Source organism: Nesoenas mayeri (assembly GCF_963082525.1).
Source record: "Nesoenas mayeri genome assembly, chromosome: 4".
NCBI lineage: Eukaryota > Metazoa > Chordata > Aves > Columbiformes > Columbidae > Nesoenas > Nesoenas mayeri.
The window spans coordinates 24,703,302-24,728,900 of NC_137540.1; the positions used below are offsets into that span (position 1 = coordinate 24,703,302).

General features: G+C 40.0%; 1 protein-coding gene across 1 annotated transcript in view; it reads right to left on the reverse strand.

The window, feature by feature from the left end:
* ARHGAP24 (Rho GTPase activating protein 24) overlaps positions 1-25,599 on the reverse strand; it is a gene marked incomplete at both ends in the record, with an annotated part of 199,119 nt that overhangs the window by 164,690 nt on the left and 8,830 nt on the right. Inside the window, one exon of the mRNA XM_080343937.1 lies at positions 5,805-6,004. Within this exon, the coding sequence (XP_080200063.1) occupies positions 5,805-6,004 (200 nt within the window). The remainder of the gene's footprint in view (positions 1-5,804; positions 6,005-25,599) is intronic.

The window sequence follows — 25,599 nt, forward strand, 5'->3', positions numbered from 1 at the left end:
CATCTCTGTATTCCAGAAATTTCACCACTTGAGTTGCAAAAGCCTGCTTATAGGCCTGTATTTGAGGGGTCATTCCCTGAAAACCCATAAGAAACACCTGAAGTGGTTTTGGGGATTTCACCTCACTTTCTGCACTAAACAGATGTAATACCATTGGGTTAGTTCACTGTGAGAGAGATCAGGCTTTGGATGGCTTTGCCTGTTGCAATGCCAGGTCATATCTGTTTCTTTGACACACAGAAAACAAGCGTGAAATTCTGCTAGTTATGTCACAGAGCATACAACTCTTCCCATCTCATCTGAAACTCAGCAATAAGAGTTAAGAAGTTCATTTTCATTTTAAAACTTGACTTTATGCTCAGAGATCAAGAATGAGCAGAAAGGAATAAAATGCACTTGTCATAAATAGAAAGGTATGTTACACAGAGGCTTCTCCTCCTTCAATTAAGCGTTTCAAGAAACACGAAATGTCGTTATTCCAGGAGCACACATGTAACCCAAAATCTGTTTCTAGCTTACAAAACGTATGCAAAACTGCAACAAGCAGTACTTCACTTCAGTGAGCTTGTGCAAAGTCAAAAGCCATGAAGGGGAAGGACATAGGAGCGACATCACACTTGAGGCTGCCAAAGGATTGAAAGGACAGCAAGGACACCCAGGCCATGACTGCGCCAAGCTCTATTCAGACACCCAAAATACAGAGCTGCTATTTCTTCTCAGTTTGGTGCTTTTTTAGGTGAAGGGAAGCCTTTTCTCAGGACTGCTCCATAGCACGTTAGTGTCTCAGCTGGCTGACTGCCTTCGCAGAACACCGTGTCATTTGACTGCTTTAAAATCTTCATTTAAGACATATTGGACATCCTTCCATTCCACTGCATTCACGTGAACTGTTTAAGCTGTGTTTTCTGGGGGAATTTTCAAGGGTAGGAGAGTTTGGTTTGTTTGGTGACTAAGTTCTGTATTCCATACCCTCAAAAAATGTGTTCAATAGCCAATAATAGAAATCCTTCCTAACAAGTCCTTTCATTACTGGCAAACATCACTACTAATGGAGAAAATCTTACATAATTTCATCCAGCATATTGAGTTTTCAGGGAAATTCCCAAGAAACACACTTTCTCTATCAACCCCCTACATTTCTTGTGACATCTACACAATGATATTTGATTAATTGCTCCCCTACAGTTTGCAGTAGGTAACTCAGGTAACTCAGTATTTCAGAGTACTGCTCCTACACAGGTAAGGGTTTTACCCAGCATCACATGTCCATCCCAAGACTGCTTTTGCTTCCTAGATTAATAGCAAGTGTTTTGCCTAAAAATGAAAAAAAAAAAACCCAAAACAAAACAAAACAACACACCACACACATACAAAACAACAAACACAAAAATAAAAAACAAAACCACAAACAAACAAACAAAAAATGCCACCACAAACCAAACACAAAGCACAAACCCACACAACCCAAAGCACACTCTGTCAGCGGTCTGGACATTGCTCGCTGTTTTCACATCAAGTCCCATTTCTTGTGACACAGTTCTGAAGTGCGTGTCATGTACAATTTGGGTTTTCTCCCTTGACCTCCATTCCCTTTTAACTTGTAAAAAGGCTCAATGCTCAGTCTTTAATCATATTCAATACTAATACTGAAAGGCTAAGTTTCAAATTATGTAATTATCATATTAATTTCTATTTAACACATTCATTAGAAGCGTTATTTTCATTTAAAAATGCAAGTGAAATTTGTCATCTGTTTCCTATTAATGCTATTAAGTGGATTTTTCTACCAATGAAATTTTTATACAAATGGAATTAGATGGGAAGCACGTATTTTGGTGGAAAGGAGCAGATAAAATATTCTGTTTGTACAGAGACAGTCTTTCCCTTACAGAAAAATGGTAACCTGCACTTAATATTCCAGCTGCCACTTATTCAGCTTCAGTCAAAGACCCATTCAAATTTAATGTTTAAGATTCACACCTTAGCACTGAAATCCGCTGTCTCTTCCCAAGGCTTTTCTAAGATCCTGTGAGCCATCAAATACTCTGTAGCATTATCTACACCAAACATGCATGAGCTTAACAAGATGTAGAGGATAGAAACTGAACACACCAAAATGTTCACAATGGGATATAAACTGAAACAGCATATCATTGTCTGATTTCAGGTATACACCAACATGTATTTCTTGAAGGCTAGTTCACAATTCTTTAAGATCTCTCTACTATCCATACCTCGAATTCAAGTCCACAAACTAAGCTGAGTGGCAAATAAATACTAAAAGACTCTTCTGACTGAGGGATCCTGCCATTCTTGTTCGAGTCTCATATCAATGATGCTTCATCAGGACAGGCTTCCTAGCTTTGCTCCCATGAACTCACTTCCTCACTAACACCAGGAGAATGCGACAGTAAAGCCGCAACAAGGAGATGATGCTTGGAAGGTCCCTCCTGCTGCTCTCAAAAGCACCGAAGCAGCAAGCTGTCTCATCAACAAGAGTGCACCAACTTCCTTCTCCTACCTTCAATTAATGCCATACCAACCCAGACAGAGCTGGAAAAGTTAGCCATTGGCAGATAAACAAGCAAGACACAGATTTTCATTGGCTGCATCTAAACAAGAGCTGTACAGTGAAACAAGGAATGCTAATGCTGATATTTTTCAGCTGCCCACGTTTCAAGCTTGGATAGCTGACCTTCAGATACGGCGTAACAGTGGCTTTCTAAAGAACAACAGGCTGGCAGGAATAAGGTGATTTACCAAGAAGGTAAAAAGAATTAACAAGGCAGAATGCTCTATCACTTCCAAGGTAAAAATTACCCAGAATTATCAGAAATCTGATTTTATTTCTTCACATGATATGGGCTTGCTCACTTACTTGCTAGGTTGCCTTCCAGATATTACTGCTTTCTGTACCTACATCTTCAGTAAACAGCAACACCATCTTTGCCAGATCCCAGAGACATTTCAAGGATATCAGAGCAAAATCTAGCTGCTATTCTTACCGATAAAACACTACAAGGGAAATATTCCTGTGTTTGATGATGATAAAGAATCAATGACAATTCACTGACCTTGGCTTAAGACAAACAGATGTGTACTGCTTTTCCCTCTGCTGTTCTTCACTTGCTCCTGTACCTGTAGGCAGCTGACACAGGTAGGCAGGGACATTTCCCCACTCTCACACTGATAGTTAATGACTTTAAAATTTAATAGCCTGACACCAAGGAGACGTACACACATTGGCTAAAGCGTTTTGCGGTAGCTACCTATACAACTAGCAGGAAATGAGCGTGCTTCAGAAACTCCTAAGCATTTACCGATGGTCTACACACAATATGTTATTTTTTTTCTTTAATCCCATTATATACAGTCATTTGTAGAATGAAGTCCAACAGATAATATGCTTTTGAAGTTCAGTTCCAGTCACAACTCCATCACTTCCAAAAACGCAAACTTCGGTGTGCAATATCTAGTATAGCCTGGACAGAACCCAAGCCTAAAATGTGAAGAAAACTGCTGCTCAGGAGACCTGCTGAATTTACACCAGAAACTGGACTCTGCTTTGCTCTAATTCATGTTAAGTAAGACTATGAACATCAACTCACTGTTTTGTCCTGTCCTCTCCTGTTGTACTACTTCTACCTCCTACAAATATATATACACAAAGTGTGTAACTAGAGCATTCCTCAGGATGAGTAATCACAGGTCTCTGCTTCCTTCCAAACACAACCAACTAGAAAAATAAAACTGCAATCCAATCTATAAAAAGAATCATTAACTCTGTTATTGTCTAGACAAATCACTGTACAACTGTATGTCGTACAGACTGTACAATCCAGTAGTGAATAAACAAGTTTTTATTCTCACATACAGATCCAATACTACATTGCTAACGTAACAAAATACAGCTCTCCATCTCCTATGATATCCCCATGCACTGAAAATCCATGGTATGAATGTAACTCTTTGCTTTAGCTCTCCAAAGCAAGAATACCAGGGTTCCCAGAAGGTCACAGTGATTTTCTTGTCAAAGTTAATGCAACATACCCTTCAGTGTAGTTGAATGGGGAACACCCATTTCTGCATGTGGCTTTGAACCTGGGACACATTTCAGGAATGGACACTTGTGCAGTTCACTTCGGAAATATTCCAAAGCTACACCAAGATGAGATATTGACTGATCCTAATTTGGACAGGTCCATTCATTTTCCAAACCCATTGGCAAATACATTTCTGTTGGCACTTGCCTCCCTCACCTCATATCTCCAGGTGTCTTTATGAAGTTACTTGAGGCTTAAGTGGAAAACTCAAACTTTTAGTTATTTAGTCATCTGTTACCTAACTTACCAAAGGTATCAGAAGATCAGAATCGCTACCTCCACAAAAGGGAAACAGCAAATAGTCTCTTCTGAAGTCATCCCACAGGTCAGTGGAAGACAGACAAGACGATAATTTGAGCTCTTAGTGCTGCACAAACCTCCAAGCAATAAAACTTTGTGTCACCTCTCAAAAACCAATTAAGTCCTTCCATGCAAACATAGTAGCAAATGCCAGGTGCTAGGAAGCAGAGTGGTACTTCTCAAAACCCAGGCTCTGGCTCATACACATTTTTATTTTTATGGCTGCTCTTGAATATCAGAATAGACATAGTGAAAGACATTTGATTTCCCAGAAATGATTAGCTATTTCATATTCAAAGTACTCACACTAACATGTAATTTGTAAATATGCAGTGTGTTATTTATTTAACCTGTAACTAGATGGGAAAACTTTACGGGCAAACGGCTACCAAGGCTGTGAAATTGTTACTTAGAAGTTAACTCACATATGAACCTTCTTTGTGAACGTTCACCTCAAGACTGAACAGTTTTCTTAATCCATGCACCATAATGCAAGCTGTAAATATTGGCAAAGTGTCATGAGCCGTTGCATCCAGGAAGCTGGACTAGAGGGGCTTCATATTTCTGAGAATGCCCTGTCAAATTCCACATAAAGCTACACCATCAAAAATTTAGTAGGCATAAATAGTACGAGTGCAGTCATATTTTAATATCTGCAAAGGGTAATTCATAGATGTCAGAGCTTCTTCTGAAGTCACAAGCATCTAGGAAATTATTAACACATAGGACTACCATACTCCTGTAGGTGCTAGCACCAGATCTGTCTTCTTAACTTATTATCACAGAGGTTCAGGCCTGCCCTCACTTGAGAGGCAGCATTATTTACTCTACTCTTACAGCACTCTGGAGATTGACGGCTCTAAAACATGCTGGTGAAAAAGCTAAATAGATCGAAAAACAGATGAGCATTAAGGAGCAGTAAATCACCACAAGAGAAGTAGACAGCAGACAGCAGTTTGTTCCACACTACAGATGGCAATGCATTCAAGCTACAGGCTTAAGGGATTTCCTATTTGGGAAAACACAAAGTGAGGACACTCAACATTTTGAAGAGCAGAAAAATACGCAGTAACTTTTCAAGTACAGCTTATTCATCTGCATCAATCATGTCCATGTGACTGACTTTTGCTACTTGAACTTCATGTACACTTCACACCCTTTAAAATGCGGAAATGAGAAAGCCTGACCTGGAAAAAGAAGTTTTAGAAACAAGCCTGACGGGGAACCACATTAATTACCAAGGCCTGACTCCGTTGTGTATTCATGGTAAACAAAATCCCAAGCTGTACCAAGTCAGTGACAGAGATGGAGAGGTTTAGTTCTTTCAACACCAGACAACTCTACTTGTATTTACTTACTTTCTCCCCCTCACCTCCCATCCTATTTCCTCCTTTCACTTACCAAAGGCTTGGTTTCATCTTCATCTTTGAAATAGTAAAGCTGATCACCCTTGAGAACAAACCAGCGTGTGTGCCAAGTCTTGACGAAGCCTCCTTGCTTTCGGAGCCACCCACACTTGACAGCACTGTGCCGCCCATGGCTCGGCAGGGGAGTCTCTGCAGAGCCATTGTGTTCTTCCATACTGGGACCAGGCAACTCTCCTGTTGAGAAAACAAGAGGGAAAGGTAAAATAATCAGATTATTATCCAGGCAGTAAACTGCTCCTTTCAGTACAGCTGGAAAAAAAAACATGCTCCAACTACGAAAGTGTGCTATAAAAGCATTTTTCATCTGCCTGCTTATTCTCATAGTAGCACTCCCATTCGCTGAGGGACTATTACTCACCTATAAAAGACAATAATAATAATAATGAACTGAGTTGCTAAAATATAAACAAGAGGCAAACGATTTGTTCAAGTACAGTGTGGGATATTCTAACCAGCACTGAGGAAGACACCAGCTGTTTCTTGAGGTGAGTTCTGCCAGATTACAGACAGTAATGAGGAATACACTGATAATACATCTTCAGACTAAGGGAGGCAGGATGCTTCTCACTAACAGACCTCTGCATTTCACATTTCCTGACAGGCTTGGTGCTGTCACATAATATTAAAGAAGCCCTTGCGTCCCTGGGGCTTAATACACCCCACCAGACAAGCAGGCCTCTTATTTTATTTTTTTTTTTCAATAAAGTCAATTTAATGTAATGCTGACATTAAATACAAGAATAGCTGCATATCCCCTCATACAAGGAATCCCTTGACTGAAGTGGGTGTGTGTCCTACACTTATTACAGACATTTTGCAAATCATGCATAACTCTGGTACATCAGCTCAATGCACAAGAAGTGTGTCAAAGGTAGAGCTGAAGTGTGCAATTAAACTGTCACAGCTTCATATGGCTTTTTCAGCCTTGTTAAAACCGTACTTTCTCACCATCTCTGGACAGTCATGAATCTTCCTGATGGATTTTGTATATACAGTCCTGCAGGCACGTGCTTAATCTTCATGGTCAAAAAGCTCTTCCTGATCCCCTGTCAAGTCTACAGCTCAAATGTAGGATTTTCTGAGTTGGAAGTTCTGATATTTTCAGTTACAACACAAATCAAATCGAGACCTATGTGTGTCAAATCCTTTACACCTAAGCAGAATAAAATGTGACTACATCCACAAACACAGCTTTGTGCAAAATTAATGGTGAATGAAATTTCACTGTCTGTAAGCGCTTGAAGGACATGCTGCTTTTCTTTCTGAACTACACTGGCAGCCTTTCTTGCCCAGTCAGGAACTTGCCCAGCTGTCAGGGTCTGGGAAAGCCTGTTTCATGGGTATTTATTGTTTCGAAACATCAAGGTGGGAAAAGAATACAATATTCTAGACATTGCAGGCAGGAGACATCTGTGACTGAGAATATCTAGACCAAAGCTTCCTGTTCTGACTTTGGCAAAGTAGACTGGTGAGTCCAGTCTGGTACTCCCGCTCCAGCCTCCTACACAGCAACAACACTGTCCCTGAACAGAGTAACAGACATTGGCATTTCAAAGGTATGTCCTCAGCTTTTAAAGCAGATTAGAAAGAGGGATACACATTCATTTCATAGACAAGACAATCCCTCTGACAATTAACCCAAGTACTTTATCTGGACAGCGTTACATTTTTGTAAAGTAAGTTGCAGCAGAATCAAGCAAGAATAAATAAACAGATCGATAGATTCCAGGCAGGAACGTTTTTCAGCCTTTTTTTCCTTCAGCTCCTTTCTTCTTACCATTCACACTTACCCTTCTTTGGAACAACTTCTCCAGCTGCCACCTCTGCTGTGCGCTTACACCTTCTGCTTTTAACACGTACATACAGCCTGTTGTCACATCCCTGCTTTGGGCCGTAGCCTGGAATCCGATCTCCGTGACTAAAACTCTTAACTGCCCAGTGCCACTGAGGTTAATGGGCCTCAACACCAGCACAGAGGTTTTATTGCAAAGTGTCAATTGCAAGATCAGAACTTAAATCACTTGATATTCTTTTCAGAAAAAGGAAAAGAAAATATTTATCCTGCCCCTTTAGGGTTCACCTAGATTCATCCAGAACATTTGTACTGTTCCATTTACTTGAGCAAAGTGTCCCTGCAAAATAGACAAAGATGTCTGGCTCTCAGCAGCGCAAACTTGGGCCTGGAGTTACAATCACATCTGAGCAAGAACCAACCAGACGATAAACGCTCAGATCACACTGACAGTGGGTTTCTGTGAGGGTCACGTACCATCAGAGTGCACGCTCTGAAAACAGCAGCTCTGGGGCTGCAGAGGGTATTAGAATTTGCAGCAACTTCCTGAACTGGCCCTTGCCTCCTTCCAATCTGGTGCTGCGAAGGGGGATTCAAGTACCACTAGAAAAATTAATAGTTTGCTTTCTCAGTTTCTTCATAAATCTCTGCTCACACTTCAAGGTCGTCTGAGCTCTTGTAATAAATTTTTCATTCACTATGCACTGTAATAACTAACTACAAATGCAAAAAAAAAAAAAAAAGCAGTAGCCAAGCAGCCTCTGAAACCCCTACAGCTTTATCCCTGGATGCCCAACCCCTCTTACTCATTAGTTTAGCTCTTTAGGAGGATGAAAACACGTTAAGTGAAATTATTTGCAATAAGAAATGATAGGATCATCTCCCAAGAACCAACTTCAGCCATACACAGCAGGCTTTATTAAACTTGTACCCTACCTCTGCTTAACACCCTGTCTGGTAAAACATGTCAAGAATGGGGACAGACCTATCTGTGCTGTATGAGATTATTCTCTCCAAAAGGAAATACAACCAACTCATAACTGGCATTTTTTGAATCCGAGCAGAAATCCCTTGGATGCTGCTGGTTTTTGGCTGGGCCAAGTAGATGCCAAGAAGCAGCTCCCAACTCACATCCTTAAAAAGTGACTTAGCAAGTATTTAAGGAAAGCATTGTAAACAACAGGGAAGTTATTGCAGCTGAAAAAAAAGAACAAAGTTACTGCCCATAGGCTACTCCCGGCTCCTTGCTGCACAACAACTCCCCAGCTAACCTGTCCAGCTTGTCTCTGCTGCTTGGGCCAGCCTCAAGCTAGGAACAAAAGAGGAGTTTAAATACAGTAATTATGTGTATTACTCCTGTTACACTCAGACCACAAACAAGAATCTAAATACTCAAGTCAAAAGCAATTAACTACTTGGGTGAAAGGCTATTTAAAATTTTGTTCCACAAAGTCGCATTTCACTAGTGTTGACACCAGTGTAAAGCCTAAGTATTCTGATTTTAGGTAGTCATGCAAAATGTGAATTGATCTACATCTCTTCACTAAAATTTCTATCTTAAACTACTTCTGCAATATTAAATAAAGGAGGTATAGGAGAGATGACATTATACTGCTCACAAGTTCCCACAGGCAAGTGTAAGATCTTTGAATAAAAACAGTATTGTATCCTTGGACACTCTATACAAAAAGGTTGTCTTATTTATCAGTGATTTCATTATTTTCAGCAGTTAAAATTTTAGCAACCTGCCTTGTTTTTGTTAAGAAGAATTGTATTTAGCCACGAGACTGTTTATTTGTTGTTTTCCATCTCTCCTTCCCTTTTCTGTGTACTACAAACCAGACTTGGAATCACAAATTCCAGCAGCTGGTTCACTTTCACTAGTTATTTTTACAGCTGTTTCAACACCAAGGTCATAAAAATAAATTGCAGAAATATCAGGGTGCTGGCACTTATGCAGAAAACAGCGAGGTGCAAACAGTATGTAAATAACACACAACAAAGTGTGGAATTACATCAACATACTCCAAGTCCTCTCACCCTCATGAGACAAGGCAGAAAGCTACGCATTTGCAAGCACTAAATGAGCATATTACTCAAACCCATCTTCTGAACGGGAAATGCAACTTGTACTTGCTGCCAGAGTCAACTCTACTGACTTGGCCAACCTCCAGTTTAGGTAATGAGCAGAACTGAACACATGGTCTGTGTGTTTGGGGCGGGCAGTGGGCAAACTCTCCTGGGCTTGTCTGGTCATCAGAAGTGCAAAGTAAACAGAATGAGAAACGTTCCCTGACACACTAGCTCTGCGCCAACATCTCCTGGTCCACAGAGCCCACCACCACCACCTACCACCGCTGGCCCAGATCCAACCTCCTTCTGCTCCCATAAGGGAATCTGCCTCTCTCACTGGTCTCTCTAAAAGGCAAATAACTACACTTAACATTATCCTCGCCAACAGGGAACGGCCACACCGGTGCCGTGCACAGAAAGCATGGAAGTGTTTCTGTTCAATTGGGCAGCTCTCTCAGATCCCAGTGCTTTGCCAGGAAACAGTCAGAAAAATCATTACAGCACAGCAAATCTAGCTACAATGAATAGTCACAGGACTGCACCAAGATGACCCATTTGGCAAGACAGCCTGATGGCATGCAGTATGTTTTTATTCTCACTGAATTTCCCATGGCCAAGATAGCACATTTCAAGCATGCAAACCATCACCAGCTTTTATTTCCAGCAACCCTTCCTCATCCTTGCTGTCACTCAGATGCTGTATCAGGTCTTCCACAGTCCAACATCAGCCTGGCACAGAAAGGATAAAGATGAGAAGCCCCCAAAGCACCTACCCAGACCCGCACTCCTCCAGCCTGTCCCAACGTCTAATCTCCTTGTTCTCCCAAAAGAGCAAACCACGCAGCATCCCGAAAGAGCAGACAACACAGCACTGCATTGAGATGACTTTTCCACAACAGACACATTAACACATCTACTAAAATGTTGCAATTTTGCAGCAACAAATGATTTGCACATTGGTGAACCTGTCTGTCACGTATATATATATATACACACATACACACGTATGTGTGGTAAGTGCTTGAGTGCAAAATGCATAAAAATCTGTGACTCAACAGCTCTATATAAAATTAGATTACTTCAATACTGCAATGCTTACATGAAGAGATACAACTCATTTTTCAAGTAATGTCTACTTTTGGGTTCCTTTCTACTTATTTCCCATGAACTATAGGCTTCTGTGCCTAAGTTTAAGGTTATCAGTACCTTTCAGGCAGGGAGTGCTGCCTCTGACTAGTGAGCTTCCTTTTTTTTTTTTTCCTTTCTTTAGTCTGGCTGAGTAAGAACTGCACAAAAGCATTTAGTACCTGAAAACACTGTCTGCCTTCATCTTACCCATAATATGTTTCACAACACCTGAATCTCTGCTACAACGCAGAAATGCATTTGTGAGCAACTATTGCAGGAGGTAAAGACTGGACTATTTCTCACTAGAGTGCTTCAAATCTGTTGCTGCTCAACTGTTGTGCAAGTGTATTGCACATGGAAGGAAAGACCATGTCAAAGAGGCGAAAAAATACTTCAGAAGAAAGTTATCTTTCCACTAGTGCTTAGCAACCATTCTTTCAAGACGTACATTGCAAGGAGTTTCTCTCAAGTTATGTCACTGGAAGGAGCTATTTCAAAGCATTCCTGTCTTGTTCTTTCTCAAAGGTTGCAGCAGTGCACTTGCCAGGAGCCTTCCTCCACCAGCCTTTAGAACAGATATTATTATACTTTTATCTAGAAGGTTTTCTGAAACATCTGAAAGCCTTTTGTACCACTGGCACTAACGCTCCTAATCACAAATACATCTGGCTGTTCTGCATTCCCCATGCCCTTTTTTGTCCTGTGAGGGACAGCCTGAAATTATTTTGCTTGACAGAATTACAATTTTAAGACCTAAATAATTCCTACGTAGGCAAGAAAAAAAAAATGTGGAAAGTGTTATCAGCAGTCAGATGTTAGAAGGTCTGATCCGCAGCCCAGTGAAGCTAACAGAAAGGCTTCTCTTAATTTTAAATTCATTTTGGGACCAGTTCCCAAATCCAAGACCAAACAATTTTGCCAAGACATTGAGGTCTTGGTCAAATACGATGCTTCAGTACATGATTTGCATTTCCATGCCAGAACCATCCTACAGATATTCCTACACTAGTCAGACTTCTGAAAGCCTACTGTTTGCTTACAGGAATTCAAGCACACCTATACATAGCCCAAATGAAACGGCACTAGGGAAATTATGAAGAACATTACAAGGTATTCAACTTCTTGAGAATTACAATGAAAGCAAGTTAAATTCTGTTAGGTACCACTGAAAATGTCACAGAGTGTGTGAATATTTGACTTCTGCAGTTGTGACAAGTATTAGCACACATGCACAGTCTGAAACTTATAGATGAGGTCTGGACACCAGTTCTCCTCCTGTCACTTTCTGCCCTGCTGCATTCAGCTCAAGGCTGTAGATAGGAAGCTGAAGTGTGCCAGATGCTCTGTAATTGCTCTTGCAGTAGCAATGATCAAGAGCAGCACCTTTGCATTTAGCATGGCCTTTGGTATAAAAAACAGTCAGATGGGAACAGCAGAGTCAGAACCTCTTGCCTCTCCTTTGTCCTTTCTGCACTCAGGAATAAACAGAGCTCAGGGTTAGTGCTAAACACATTATTTCTCTACGGGCTAGAACTTATTTCTTCCGCATAAAGCAACAAAATCATATTGGCTTCCTTGGTAGAGATCACTGGGTAACAGTATTCAAAGAATCCTCCGACTCTGTCAGCTGCTGCTAGGTAAAGCAAAGCAAGTGCTGCAGTTCTGTGACTACAGCATCATGCTGTCAAGTCAGTATTTTAGGTGATTGTCACAGGTTAACTTTTGCTGCCATATATATCCAAGCAGCAACATTCAGACAAACCCCTTCCTGCCCTTCCACTACCGTTGTAGCAGCAAGAGGCATCATGAAATGACACAGCTAAAAGCACTTTGCCCATTACAGACTCTTCTGACACCTCGAAATGACACTTTCTGTTCTCGCCATCACTTCCTGATCTCACTGCCATTTCTGAGTTGAGACAGACTCTACCTTTAGAATACTTGTTTAACTGACACACATTTACATACCATCTGTCCGGCTGTCTTTTCTGAAGTGCAGATATACACTGTCTGATTTAGCAGTGATTATGAAATGTCACACCACAAACAAACAAAGGCTTTGAAGGCTTAAGGAGCACCCTACAATGATAAATAACACCATCTCTGTTATGCTTTTGCATGTTACTTGTGACTCATGTATGTCCTCAGCTTTTTCCTCACATGGTAGCACACACTTGCAAGACATGGTTGCTGCTGCCAATGTAACTGCAAAAGTGAAGTTGTGATTAAACTAGAGCGGTCTCTCATCTCCCAAGTTTCCACCCAGACTGCTACTTCAGGTGTCTTATTCCATAAAACTGGCAATGCTAGAGAGAAATCGCACACAGCAGGAAATCAGCTATAACTACCTGGAGAAGCATACAAAACTACAGACAAGACAGAAAACAGCCTCTGGTAGCTGAAGGGTCAAGTGATGTGAGATGGACAAAGAAATGCAGAACACTTGGCAAGTCCCACAAGCTGAAATACTGAGCAGTGAAAAGGTCAAGGAGCAAGTCAAAAAGCAGCATCTGGAACATCAAAAAAAAAAAAAAAGTCCAATTCCCAGATGTTTCTATCCAACCAATGGATTACACTGCCTCCGAATATCTGACACTGAAAAACCTCAAACTCTGTTTACAGTTTCATACTTTACATGGAGAAAGTGATGGTAAGGACAGCTTAAAAACAACTTAATTCACATGTGAGTGGTGAATTCTTCAGCACTTACTGACTTCACTTACAAAAGAATTGATTAAGATTTGTGTCCAAGCATGATCTCAACAGATGATCTTTCAAAGTATAAAAATAATCTCTGGCACAGCTCTTTGTTCTCAAAGACTGATGGCAAAAGGCATTCGAGTACAGCTGTCAGCAGCCCTATGACAGTGAATCACTAAGAATGGAACTCAGCTGCCTGTTCTTTTAGGAAATCCAGCACAACTAGACTTTCCATGTTGTACTCACAGCAGTTCAGGCCTTCCACATTCCTTGTAAAACTGACCAAGGGAACTTAAGATGTTACAAGTTACATTCACTAAGTATGCTGACAGGGGGGAAAATACCTTCTAGTTTGTCAACAGCAGCAAAAGCCTCCTCCCACACCTGATGCAATTCAGCGCTCCCTCAATGCCTTTAACTCCAAGGGCTCCTCCACAAACAGCCAGAGGTTAAATAAATATGGAATGCAAAGTCAGAGAAACAACCCATGAGGGAAGATGCGGCAGAGGAAACAATTCTTCTAAATTGAAGGAGCACATAAGTTCTGCAGAAAGGGTTTGTGGTTGCTGGAGACTGGGAGGAAGGAAGAGGAACATCTGCTGCCTGCACTGAACTTCAAAATTCATCTCTTGCTCAGAGCAAACAGCCCCAGCGAAGTCCCAACTGGCCACCAGCACAGCAACATCACTCCTGATACACAGAGGTCAAAAGCAGGCAGAACCTTATTTCTGGGTACCTCCAGAGACACCACAGTGGAGCTTCAGCCCACCTGAATCCACCCCAAAATGACCTTTCAAATCGTATGTTAGGTCACATTTGGTAAACAGAACATTTTGGACTTATTTTTGACATATTTACCACTAACATTTAATGCAAAATTACTTTCTTCTGCTTTGTTAAATGAAATGTAATGTGTTTCCTTTTCAGTTCAAAGAAGTTCAAGTAACAGCAGTATTTGGTATTCTGCTGAGAGTTCCTCTGAAGCGGACATCTCACGCTTCGAAACGTGCTTCCCCAGAAGTACCACAGCGTTGTACCACTGATGGAATCACCTGCACCTGCCTGCACTGAAATTCAGAATCACCATTTCTCACTCGCTCTGGAGGTGCACAGACAGTGCAGCACCTGGGGGCAACTGCAACTGCATGTGTGTAAATGTTACACACATACTGTACACATCCAAACCAGATTATGGATAGTGAACACTATACACAGGTAATGAGCACACATTCAGCTGCAGGGAGTATCTTGACACCATTTCAAATAAACACGGACAAGTCAGAACCGAAGGCTCAAATGTGGCACACTCAAGTGTGTATCCATTTCCATTCCTAGTAAACTCAGCACCAGAGCCAAGGTTTGAGTCCTCTCTGCCTGCCAGCCACAGCAGGACTTAAACTTAAAACAGACCTACTTTAAACAGAAATCAGTGTAGTTTCAATGCTGTTCAGAAATGTTTAATGTAAGTGTGAATTGCTCTGTCACTTAAAAACATTAACCATACTGACATAAATTTCTATGTTGGAATATTGGAGACAATATAGTCAACATTTTTGAAAGCAGATGTGTGTCTTTCCACAGAGAGAGCCAACTCAAAATAAGCACTGTTACTTTGTAGTTGACATTTCCATCTTCTGCCTAGGAAAAGCACTAATTCGTACTTAAGGAATGAACATTTCACATTTTTAAAAACAAGTTCGCATCATAAAGAGTCTGCAATCCTTCCTATATATTTTAGAAAGCAGTAGGTAGAATGTTATGCCATCCAAATTGTTTAAGTAAATGAAAAATGACACTGTACTACCCTATAAAGCCATTTTAACACTGCTTTTTCCAGTAAAGCTGTATGTTAATAGTTTCCCCAAACTCCTAAGCCAGCATGAAGACACTTGACTCTGAAATTAATACCTAGGAACTGTATCAATTCATGTAGTCAACCTATGCATGGATGCTCACACCTACGTTTCCAGCTCATACTGAAGGAACCATTAAAACCAAAGATGCACTCCCTACTGTATTGCAACCACAGTCTTCAGGTTCTGTTACTATAACCCACAGTTAAAAGATGATCACACCTTCTTTAAAAGTATTCTGTGTTCACCACTTTTCTGGTCATTACATAAAATGCACTTGAAAACTGCACAGCCTAGAGCATAGCAGCATGCTGCCATACAGGGCAGCTTCCTCCTCACACACGTCCGGTGTGCAGATTTAGAGAGAAGCGGAATTAAAGTCAAGAGCACTTTAGCAAGTAACTGGTAATCTTCAGTGACCTGAAAGGTAGCTAAAACTGTGTAAATATCTTTGTCTGGCATTGCTCCACCAAAAAAACCCAAAAAAAAACCAAAAACCAACCAACAGAAAGAGAAGTAAAATCTATCTAAGTTATTCACCTAGTAAAAGATTCAGAAAGAGGAGACAGGCACATGTTACTTACCTACATAAAACTTAAAGTAAACATTTCTTGGTTTGTTCACTTAGAAACACCAGCTAGCAGCAAAGCAACATCAGGCACTCCCCAAGTTTTAAGTAGGCTACAAAAAGAGAGACCGCTGCAGTAACTAGGACGAACACTTCATAGAAACTGCCACAAAAGCAGAAGAGAAACCATTTGAAGATGGCAGGTCCTGAATCTGCAGCCACTTTGAAAGTGGGCTAAGCATGTTCAAGTTCATATAGTGCAAACTATTCAGCATCCAAGAAGCCAAGAGAGGCAAGGTATCCTGAGAATACAAATTCCTCCTGCTACAAATAACAGAGCTCATGAATAGCATAAAGTAATGGTAACAATAAACCAGAAAGACCTACCTTTTCTTATCAACTCCCTTTGCAGTAAGAAGAGTCTGTGTTTTTTTGAAGCACTATCTGCAGAGCAGAATAGCAGTGTGCCCAAGGTAAAGGAGGTTATCACCTACATTCAGAGGGACTTACTATATTTCACATTACTGTAGTCAAAGCAACAGAGAAGCCTCCCTGCCCTCCCCGTAAAAACAGCTCATATCTCTATCTGGACACCATTGCTCTGCATTGTTGCTTTTCTTGGATTTTTTTTCTACATTTAAATGGCTGTGACTTCACAAGCCTGCAACTACTGCCTAGGACGAGTACACCTTGCAACACAAACCCCATGAACAGATCTAAGTTTGTGTGTGAAAGGGGAAAAAAGGCCATTGTTGGGGCTTCTCTTTGTACAAACCTGAACATGCAGAATTTACTTTACCGTTACTCATACTACTAAGCTCATCCCCTACAGCATAAAGTCACAAGGAGTGTGCATGGACCTGGATCTGGGTCATGGCTGCAGCACTACCAGGAAAATAAAGCACTAAATTACACAGAGCCTGTTTCTTCCTCACTAAACACAGGCCTCCTTTTCTTCATGCCTATACTCATAACACTTGGTGCTGAATTCTGAAACATTTTTAGCACTAGTTCTGAAAATAAAGCCAACTTACCTCCAAGATACACTTCCGTTTTTGTGACAATGTAAGTTACTCATCACATTTCAGCTCTTTTTTTCATGTTCCAAACATTTGCTCACAGTAATAAATCAACACGGAAACAAACACCTTAGGATTATGTACACACTCCTGAAGGATATTAGTTTTCTTCAGGAGTTGCCAAGGCACTAATTCCACGCTAACACATCAAGATGTGTGGAGACAGAGTTCCACAATATTGTGCCACTAATGTCAAGACAGTCTCTGTAAATTACCTACCAGTTTGCTCAGCTACCTAATAACATTATGTCACCCCTGTCCCCACCCCCTGACTCCCTCTAAATTATATCCTCTATCATTAATGCTTAAAATTCATTCCCATTTGCAGCATACTATCAGAAGTAATAAATTCCAGGGTAGGAGACAGGAACCACACTCAAGGGGTATTACAGATACAAGTTAAAAGCAGACACCAGTCATTGACCTGTGAGCAAGCATGGTCTGAGGACTAGACTTCCCAGGCTGATGTGCTCATTTTTCTGTGCTAAAGGCTCCAGCAATGCTGCTGGCTCAAGTCTTTGCCTCTGTGGTAGCACAAGCCAGGCTTCTTCTCGACTTGCAGGAAAATACACCCTTGGTCTCGCTCCAGATGGCTCTTCTTTTTGCATCTCGAGTGGAAAAGCAGTTTCATGTAACACAACAAACAGGCATTCCTCTCCCAATGACTCTTCTTCTGGCTAAGATTCACACCCCTGCCCTTGGCTGACACCAGTCCTTGAAAAATTGTCATAATTAAATGAGAAACCACAACAGCTCTGTGATATGTACAGCCAGCCAATGTTCAGTCAGTAAACAGCACTGAGTAATAGAGGAGGAAATAAAACAGCCAAGGCCTTGCTCCATGCAGAACATCACTTCCACAGCAGAATGAATGAGGTTTTTCCTGCCTAATAAACTTGCTGTAAAGCTGGGCGGCACATACTTGCAATGCAATGCCCGTAACACAATAAAAATCAAGAAAGCTTGGTCTCAAATCAAACAGTATGAACCAAGGTTCACATTCTAAAAAGTCAGAAAGTAGAATTGCAGTGACTTAATTCATACTCTAATGCAGGACTTGAATAGACAAAGGGAGGGAGAACAGTAACAAAAATATAATGCATTGTAGCTTCTTGCAATTGATAAATATCAAGCATATCTTCTATACACTACTGTCCTCTTGAAGAGAGATGTCAGGATTCTCAAGTGTTATTTTTACAATAATTCCTACCTGTATTATTACTCTCTTATTATTAGTTGAACTGCTTATTTCTTTTCTTGCATTTCATGCAACTTGCACACAGTTGCCACCTTATCCCATTTCCAGCTTTCTGCGAGAACCAGTTCATCCTCATGCTCCTGCAGTTCTGTTTTCAGTAGCCCTGAGTAATGCATATGTAGTCTTCCTATCTTTCCCTTCTTTTTGCGGCTACAGATTAAGAAAAACAGGACAAAATTAAATTCCTTTCATAGAAAAATTACTTTTTTTGCCTCTGTCATCTACAGCAAGTGTCAAAATAGCCATTTCAAAAAATATTTATTTTCAGAAAGAAGGACAAATTTTTCTTCCCCCACTCATAACCTTCACGTCATCTATTAACCTGTACCAGCATCACCCTGCCTTTCAAAAGCAACGCGCTTTATCAGTGCAGGAAACCAAGTCAGTGCCTCACAAATTCAAGCAGCTCCCTTACTTGCCTAAGCACAGATTGTTTGAGGATTTATTTTTAGGAGAATAAGGTTATTCCGCAAAGTATGAATTATGTGAGATGACTGCTAAGAGAAATACAGTAATCAGCACCACAGTTTATTCTGTATGCAAGCTGGTGCAGTACAGCTGGGTAAAAGCTAAAACGGCAACTTTTATTATTTTAAAACTATCAGTTATAGACTATTTTCCCAAGAAGTTATACTTACAGCCAACCTCTGGAACAGATAGTGTAGACAAGCCAGTGTAATGCAATTAAATTAATCTACGCTTCTAGTATCTCTATACTTGACTTCACTTTTCTCTGCATTTACAACCCTACCTCTTACACTCTTTCATGTACTCTTGATAATGATCTGAGAGTTAACTCCAGAGAAGGAAGTTACTAAGACACGTTTTGATTACACACATGTGGACACATAAAAAAGCAGGTTTGAAGTCACTGAGGGGGAGGGGTGTCCTCTAACCTCTCCAGACTAGCAGTGGTTTTATTTAAATAATCAATGCCAGGTCTGCATGTTTCTGTGCTTCATTAAGAAACCTGCATTAACCAAAAACAAACAAAGAAACAAACAAACAAAAAACCTATTAAAAAATCTATTTTACAGATCAGAAGTCACACTGATATCAGATTGTTAGATATCATTTAGCTCCTCTGAATATTTGAATATTAGTTTTTCATACAGCTATTCTTTCAAGTTGGAAGGTAAAATTTCTAAATATCAACCTCATAGGAAAGTAATTTTTACTCAAAGTTACCTGTTTTATATGAGCTTGATTCATTACTTAATTAAATGTCAGAACCAAGTTTAATTAGAACAGATGTAGACTAAGATTTTTCAACTTATCTTCCAATAGACACAATGGTTCTCAAGACAATTATTTCAACCTTAAGGAATGGAAATATATAATTAACCTTTTAAAAAACTGGATTAGCCAGTGTAAGTAATGGATGACATTGCAGCAACAATTGAGTTTTCGAGAAAACACAAAGAAGTTCATACTTAGGGAGTTTGCAGAACAGATGCCCTGATTATTGTCTTGTGACTTGAGTTCTCTTTCTACATTAGCTCTGGAAAAGCTTTTCTAATTCTTCACTTACATGTTTTCAATTATTCCTATGGCCTTTATCTTTCATACGACTGCTAGTACTGCTTCAAAACTATTAAAAGTGAACAGCAAGACTCATCAAAAATTATCCTTTGACCTCGCATTTCCTAACAAAACAGTCAAATTCCCTGGAAGTTCCAAAGAAATATAAAATAGTTTTATACATAAAATTTTTAGAATTGACAGAGAAAACAAGCACAGCTAACATATGTCAGATTTGTTTGTAGAAGGCATTCAGATTCCCTGGCAGTAAGCTGGTAAAGGAATCTGGACCAAACACATACAAAACACGCCGATGCTTACGGGTGCCAACTCACTTCTGAATCTTAAAAAGTACTTCGAGAAGTTTGCCTCTTAGCATGAAAAAATTTGCCATGTGCTTCCTGAAACAAAAAACTGCTAACTCAGTCGCTATTTGTGACTAAGTATTGTAATAGGGCAGTATCGTCTACTCATGTTTTGCACCAAGGCCATCCAAAGAGTCTAAAGCACAAGAAATCAAGATACTGAACATCCCTAAGTGTCTTTTGTTAGGACATGCAAAAAATTTATGGGCCAGACAGCTCATTAAAGGCTTTAGATCATCATACAAACAAAATACATGCAGCAAGAGCTTAGCAGCAGCAGGGCTTCTCTACCCTACCCCAAGAGCTCAGGTGAAGCACATCTGAGCTGATGACTTTGGTGTTGCCTCATTACACACCCCTGCAGGCTCAGGTCAGACCAAAGAGAGATGGGCCGCAACCTATAAAAAGATAAATGCAGCCAGAACTTGGAAATCCTCTCCATTTTAAACAAAGAGAGGAGCAACTCCAATTTGATACTTTCACTCACAATGTACTTGCAATTATGTTTCATCGGGAATGAAAATATGTTTCCGGCATTCCAGCTCTCTGCTAAATTAGATGCAGATGATGAAGTGGTTTTTTCCAAACATATGGAAGACAACACAAGTGAAATCTCAGCTAGGCCTTGAAAGATCCTGTACATGAAGCATTAAGCTTTCTACAACACACAAGGACTCCAGGCAGCAACTACTGTGATATCATTCCATAGTGTGATTTAGGATGGTATTATTAGACAGAAATGTTAAAAGAAAGTAATAAAAGCCTTTCATGTATGCTCAAATAAAGTCAGATGTTCGTGTGTCTGGACAACCTCTGCTTTCAATGGAAGCCTGATCTCCACTTCAAAGAGAGGAAATTAGACCAAAGGGGAAGGAATGTACACCTCTGAGTACTGGCAGCCCCAGGAAACCCAAGGCCAAAGGACTAAATCCATCACTTTCCCAACACCCTCAAGACAGACCAAAGCCTACAACATATTTAACCAAGACAGAAACTGAAAGCACAAGCACTTGCAGTCCTCATTCTCAGCCACCAGTATACAAACCTTGCTCATTATTTGAATAGTCACAGTGTAGAAAGACCATTTCTGCACACCCATTGCTAAGAGACCTTCTGCTTATCACTGTGAAAAGAAGCCATTCCCTCCACCATGTGTAGGTGGCTTGGTTCCTTTAATTGGTGTTGCAGACAGCAAACCCAGGTTTAACCAGGGTACATGTTTAGTTTCCTGAATGTTTAGTTTGTTCTCAGATATTAACATGACATCGAATGAATCCAAAATATTAAAAGCATACACTTAAATCCCAGCTTTCCAAGTTGTTTTTTTTCCATTTTGAAAATACTCCTACACACTATAAGTTACTGAATGGTGAACAAATTCGCCTCCCAAAGCTCCATTCTTTGGTCCAATTTGATAGAAATTAGTTTGACCTGTAAGCTCAGCAGCAAGTAGTTCTGATACTTGGGAGAAGGATTTTTCATGTGATATCTTTCCCTAGCACTTGCAAATTATTCAGAAAATTGTCTATCTATACTACCAGTTAATGCTTTAGTCCTTACACAGAATATGTTCGAAACTCCTTTGAAAGAGCAGCTATTTCTGGCTTAATTGCCACACAAGTTTTGTTAATAGCCTGCAAGTTCAACCATTACCACTGCATTTCCAAGCACACACACACTTTAGTGTTCAACTACTGTCCAATATTTCTTATCTGAGATCTATGTGCTTCACTAGGATTCTTCATATGAGTACAACACATCATATGGCTTGTATTACTGATCTAGCTGTACAGATATCCTCTTCACATTGACAGAAATTCTGTATAGCTACTAAAGAAGTTGCATTATTTCTGAAATCCTTCAGTTCTAATACTGTTGAAAACTTACCTGCACATTCTCAGCTCTTCCTCCTTTTCATGCAATTCCAATTGCAAGACAGATATGAATAAATTCAGCTGGAACCTTCATGAGAACTCAGCATTTCCACTGGATTTTTTTTTTTTTGAGATTTTGCTTATGCAGGTAATGCAGGCTCTTACAACCTTTTCTATTAAGAACATATTGTGAAATAAATCTGCTCTGAAGGCAAGTATAATCAGCACTGGCTGGCTTCAGAAAAAGTCAACTATGAATCTGTTGGGGTTGTATGTATGTCAGTAGTCACTGCTCCAAATGACAGTACAAGTGCTGCGATAAAAACTCACGCATGCTCAAGCTTGTACATGTACCAGCAAAAATACAAACTCTCAGAAGATGACTAGCCTGCAAGGTACTATGAAAAGTTAAATTCAATTTAAACCCAGGTAAGCTCCAGCCTTTTGGGCTTGAGAGAGAAAGCTGCTCTGAGTTTTTTTACAGAAGGGTTTCACAAGTATGCTCCATACTAGCATGAGTTGTACTACAGGTGAAAGTTTCCCTTATGGGCAGAAAGTTAATGCTTTCCATCTATGTTTCTGGGATACCCTGGTTTTAAAAAGACGCAACTTTATAACACTCCTTGGCCTACAAATAAGGTGCAAACTACAACTTAGAGGTGCATTATAAAGAAATGCTCGACCCTAAGTACTTTGCAATAAATAAAATAAAAAAGGAACAATAAGATCCTGATCAGGGATGATGGTAGTGTCAGATGGTATCAGAAACTGTCCTTAAATATGGCACTTCTTTCAAGTACCATCTTCAGGTTAAGCACATCAGGATGCATTCAGCAAGTCAGTCTGTTCCTTAACTGGTCCAGTATAATGTTACTGTTTGTGCAGGAAATACATCTCAGTTAACCTACAATTTGTTTCACTCATACATTTTTAGATAAATTAATTACATAAGGAATTAGTATTAAGCAAAACAAGATCAATCATTTCACTTTCTCAGGTTTACCACTCTCCCAAATTCATAGCTCAGACGATGAATTACAAAGAGGTATTTGTAGTTAACCTAGCTCCCAACTATACAATTTGCTTTACCAATAGGCAAGACAGGGAAATACTGAGACCCATTCCTGGCAAAATCTTCAAGACAAGCCAGTTCTTGAGACACACCACCTCTTTGATTTTGAAATCCCCCCCTTCCCAGTAACAAGTTAAGAAGCATCTTGGTAATATTTCATCAGAACTGAGGAGATAAGATTCTTTTCAGCATCTGAGTATCCAAAATTCTGTTGAGCCCATATTTTTCAAAATTATTAATTACTGTGACTGGATGGAGAATACAGCCAGTTTTAAAGCTAAGTGCAAGACATGTCAAACTACGTCTCCAAGTGAACTACTTCTACTTAATGTTCATCACTACTATTGGATCACTGTAGATTGCACCAAAGTTCTCCATAAGGGTGACCCCACTCCATGTTTTCTTTTGGCAGAATGGGACAAGATCAAGTAAGCAGTTTTACTTTAAAAGAACAAAAAAAATCTGACATGTCTTTTACTGTTCCCCACTAAGCATATCCCTGAAAAAAATCACTTGTAACAATTCACATTGTTCTTTAAAGCTTGTGGAACAACCTATAAAGCTTCTCATTTTGAATAACTAGTATGAACAGGAAAGAGACCTGGATTCATCTTCTGGATCCAAAGAACAGTGGATGGAAGAGGAGTGTGCATTTTACAGCACCTCCTTTCCCCCTGTCCTACCCTGCCCTCCCCACCCCTTCCTCCAACGTGGCTTTCGTAAATTTACCTCCATTTATTTTCTTCTGCTCAAAACTGGCAAGAGAACATTCCCTTTGTAAATTTTGGGGACAAGCAAAATACTTTCCCAGGAATTTACTAGGCAATGATTTAGTTACTACTCCTTTGATCCAGCCCAGTCAGAGCTCTTCCTGCACAAACACCTATACAGGTGATCCAAGCACAACACGGGCACAGCTGTGCAGCGGCATGGAGCATTTAACAGCTCTACACCTGGTTCAACAGTTGCGAGAAGAAGGCTGGGACAACTCCACTTGCCTCCCAAATGGCAGCTGAGAAGCTAGAACTACTCTTTTCCCACTGTCCTCCCTTAAAGGACCTGAACACTGGAAAAAAGTGGTCTAAGAAAATGTTTCTGTCCAAACTAGGTATTTTTTTTTCCAAAAAGGGTAATGACCTAAGAATGCACATTTCTGGCAAATAAAAAAGACCTATCTACTGTACCAAGAAGGCATTTTGATTTGCTGGCCCTGTAACAAGACCGACAATATCTGCCACAGCTAAGGGTGCAAAATTCTTGACATAAGATGGCACAGAGATCTAATATTAGAGTATTTTCTAAAGGAGTTTTCACTGAAAAACAATGCACAGAAGGAGAACAGATCACACAAAACACTACAGCCACAGTCTCTCCATGTTACTTGGTTTTCTGACCCTGAAATATTTACCACCTATTTTGTGGGAGTCTGAATAAGGCATTCAAGAGAAGCACTTAAACCTCCTAGCAATATTTGCACTGGATTAATAATTCTGCAATACAGAACCAAAGTATGAAGACAGAGGAAGAACTGGGAACCACAACACGAGTGGTAACTTTAGGGCCTGATTATGATCTTTTCTATTCCAAAGCCATAATAAACCAAGGATAAATCTATTTTTGTCAGGGGGACAAATTAACCTAGCGACCAATATATCACTGACCTTGTATTTCCAGGGTCCACAGCTATTGTAGCAACACAGACAAATTACAAGAGACAAGTTAAAGTCTGAAGAAAACACTGGAAGCAGCTCTTTGCATCTAGAACATAAAGAGATACTGGTAGGGGAAACAGTTGTCAGCTGACGGCTGTTTCACAGGTATTACAGAGGCAAGATATATATACAATTTTAAATGAGCTACAATATAAGCAAAGGAAAATACACTTATCATGATGATCACTTTGATACCTACTAATCAATCTTTGTATGTAATTTACTGCCAGATCTATGCACACACAAGTACACATAGCACCTACGGAGATTATGAATAGCATAATTTTAAGATTGTTAAAAGTGCAATTATTACCACATTCTTACCAGACAGTACTGAAGCTTAGACTTCACATTCTCAAGAACGCCCCAACACCCTTCCAAATATTTTTTCATCTCAAACTTTAATTCCAGTCCTACTTTTCATTTAAACTCATAATTTCAGAACATCCAAATACCTTAAATTCAACTCACAGTATTATTTCCTATATTAGACACTAGTTTACAATACTCTCTTCAAGTCAAGCAATGCAGTATTTCAATTTAAAAAAAATCATGCAAGTGATACGCTCCCACCAATGGTTACAATTACATGAGTGCTTTCTGGTTGGAAAGCATTTTGGCAAGGTGTTGCCCAGCCCTCTTCAATGTAATACACCCAACTGGAGTGTTGCACAACTCCTAGAAATAGCAATCCAACATTGTGAAAAGGTGACACACACACACACACACATTTACCAATGGCTCTTCTGTGCAGACAGAACGTGACTTCAGTTA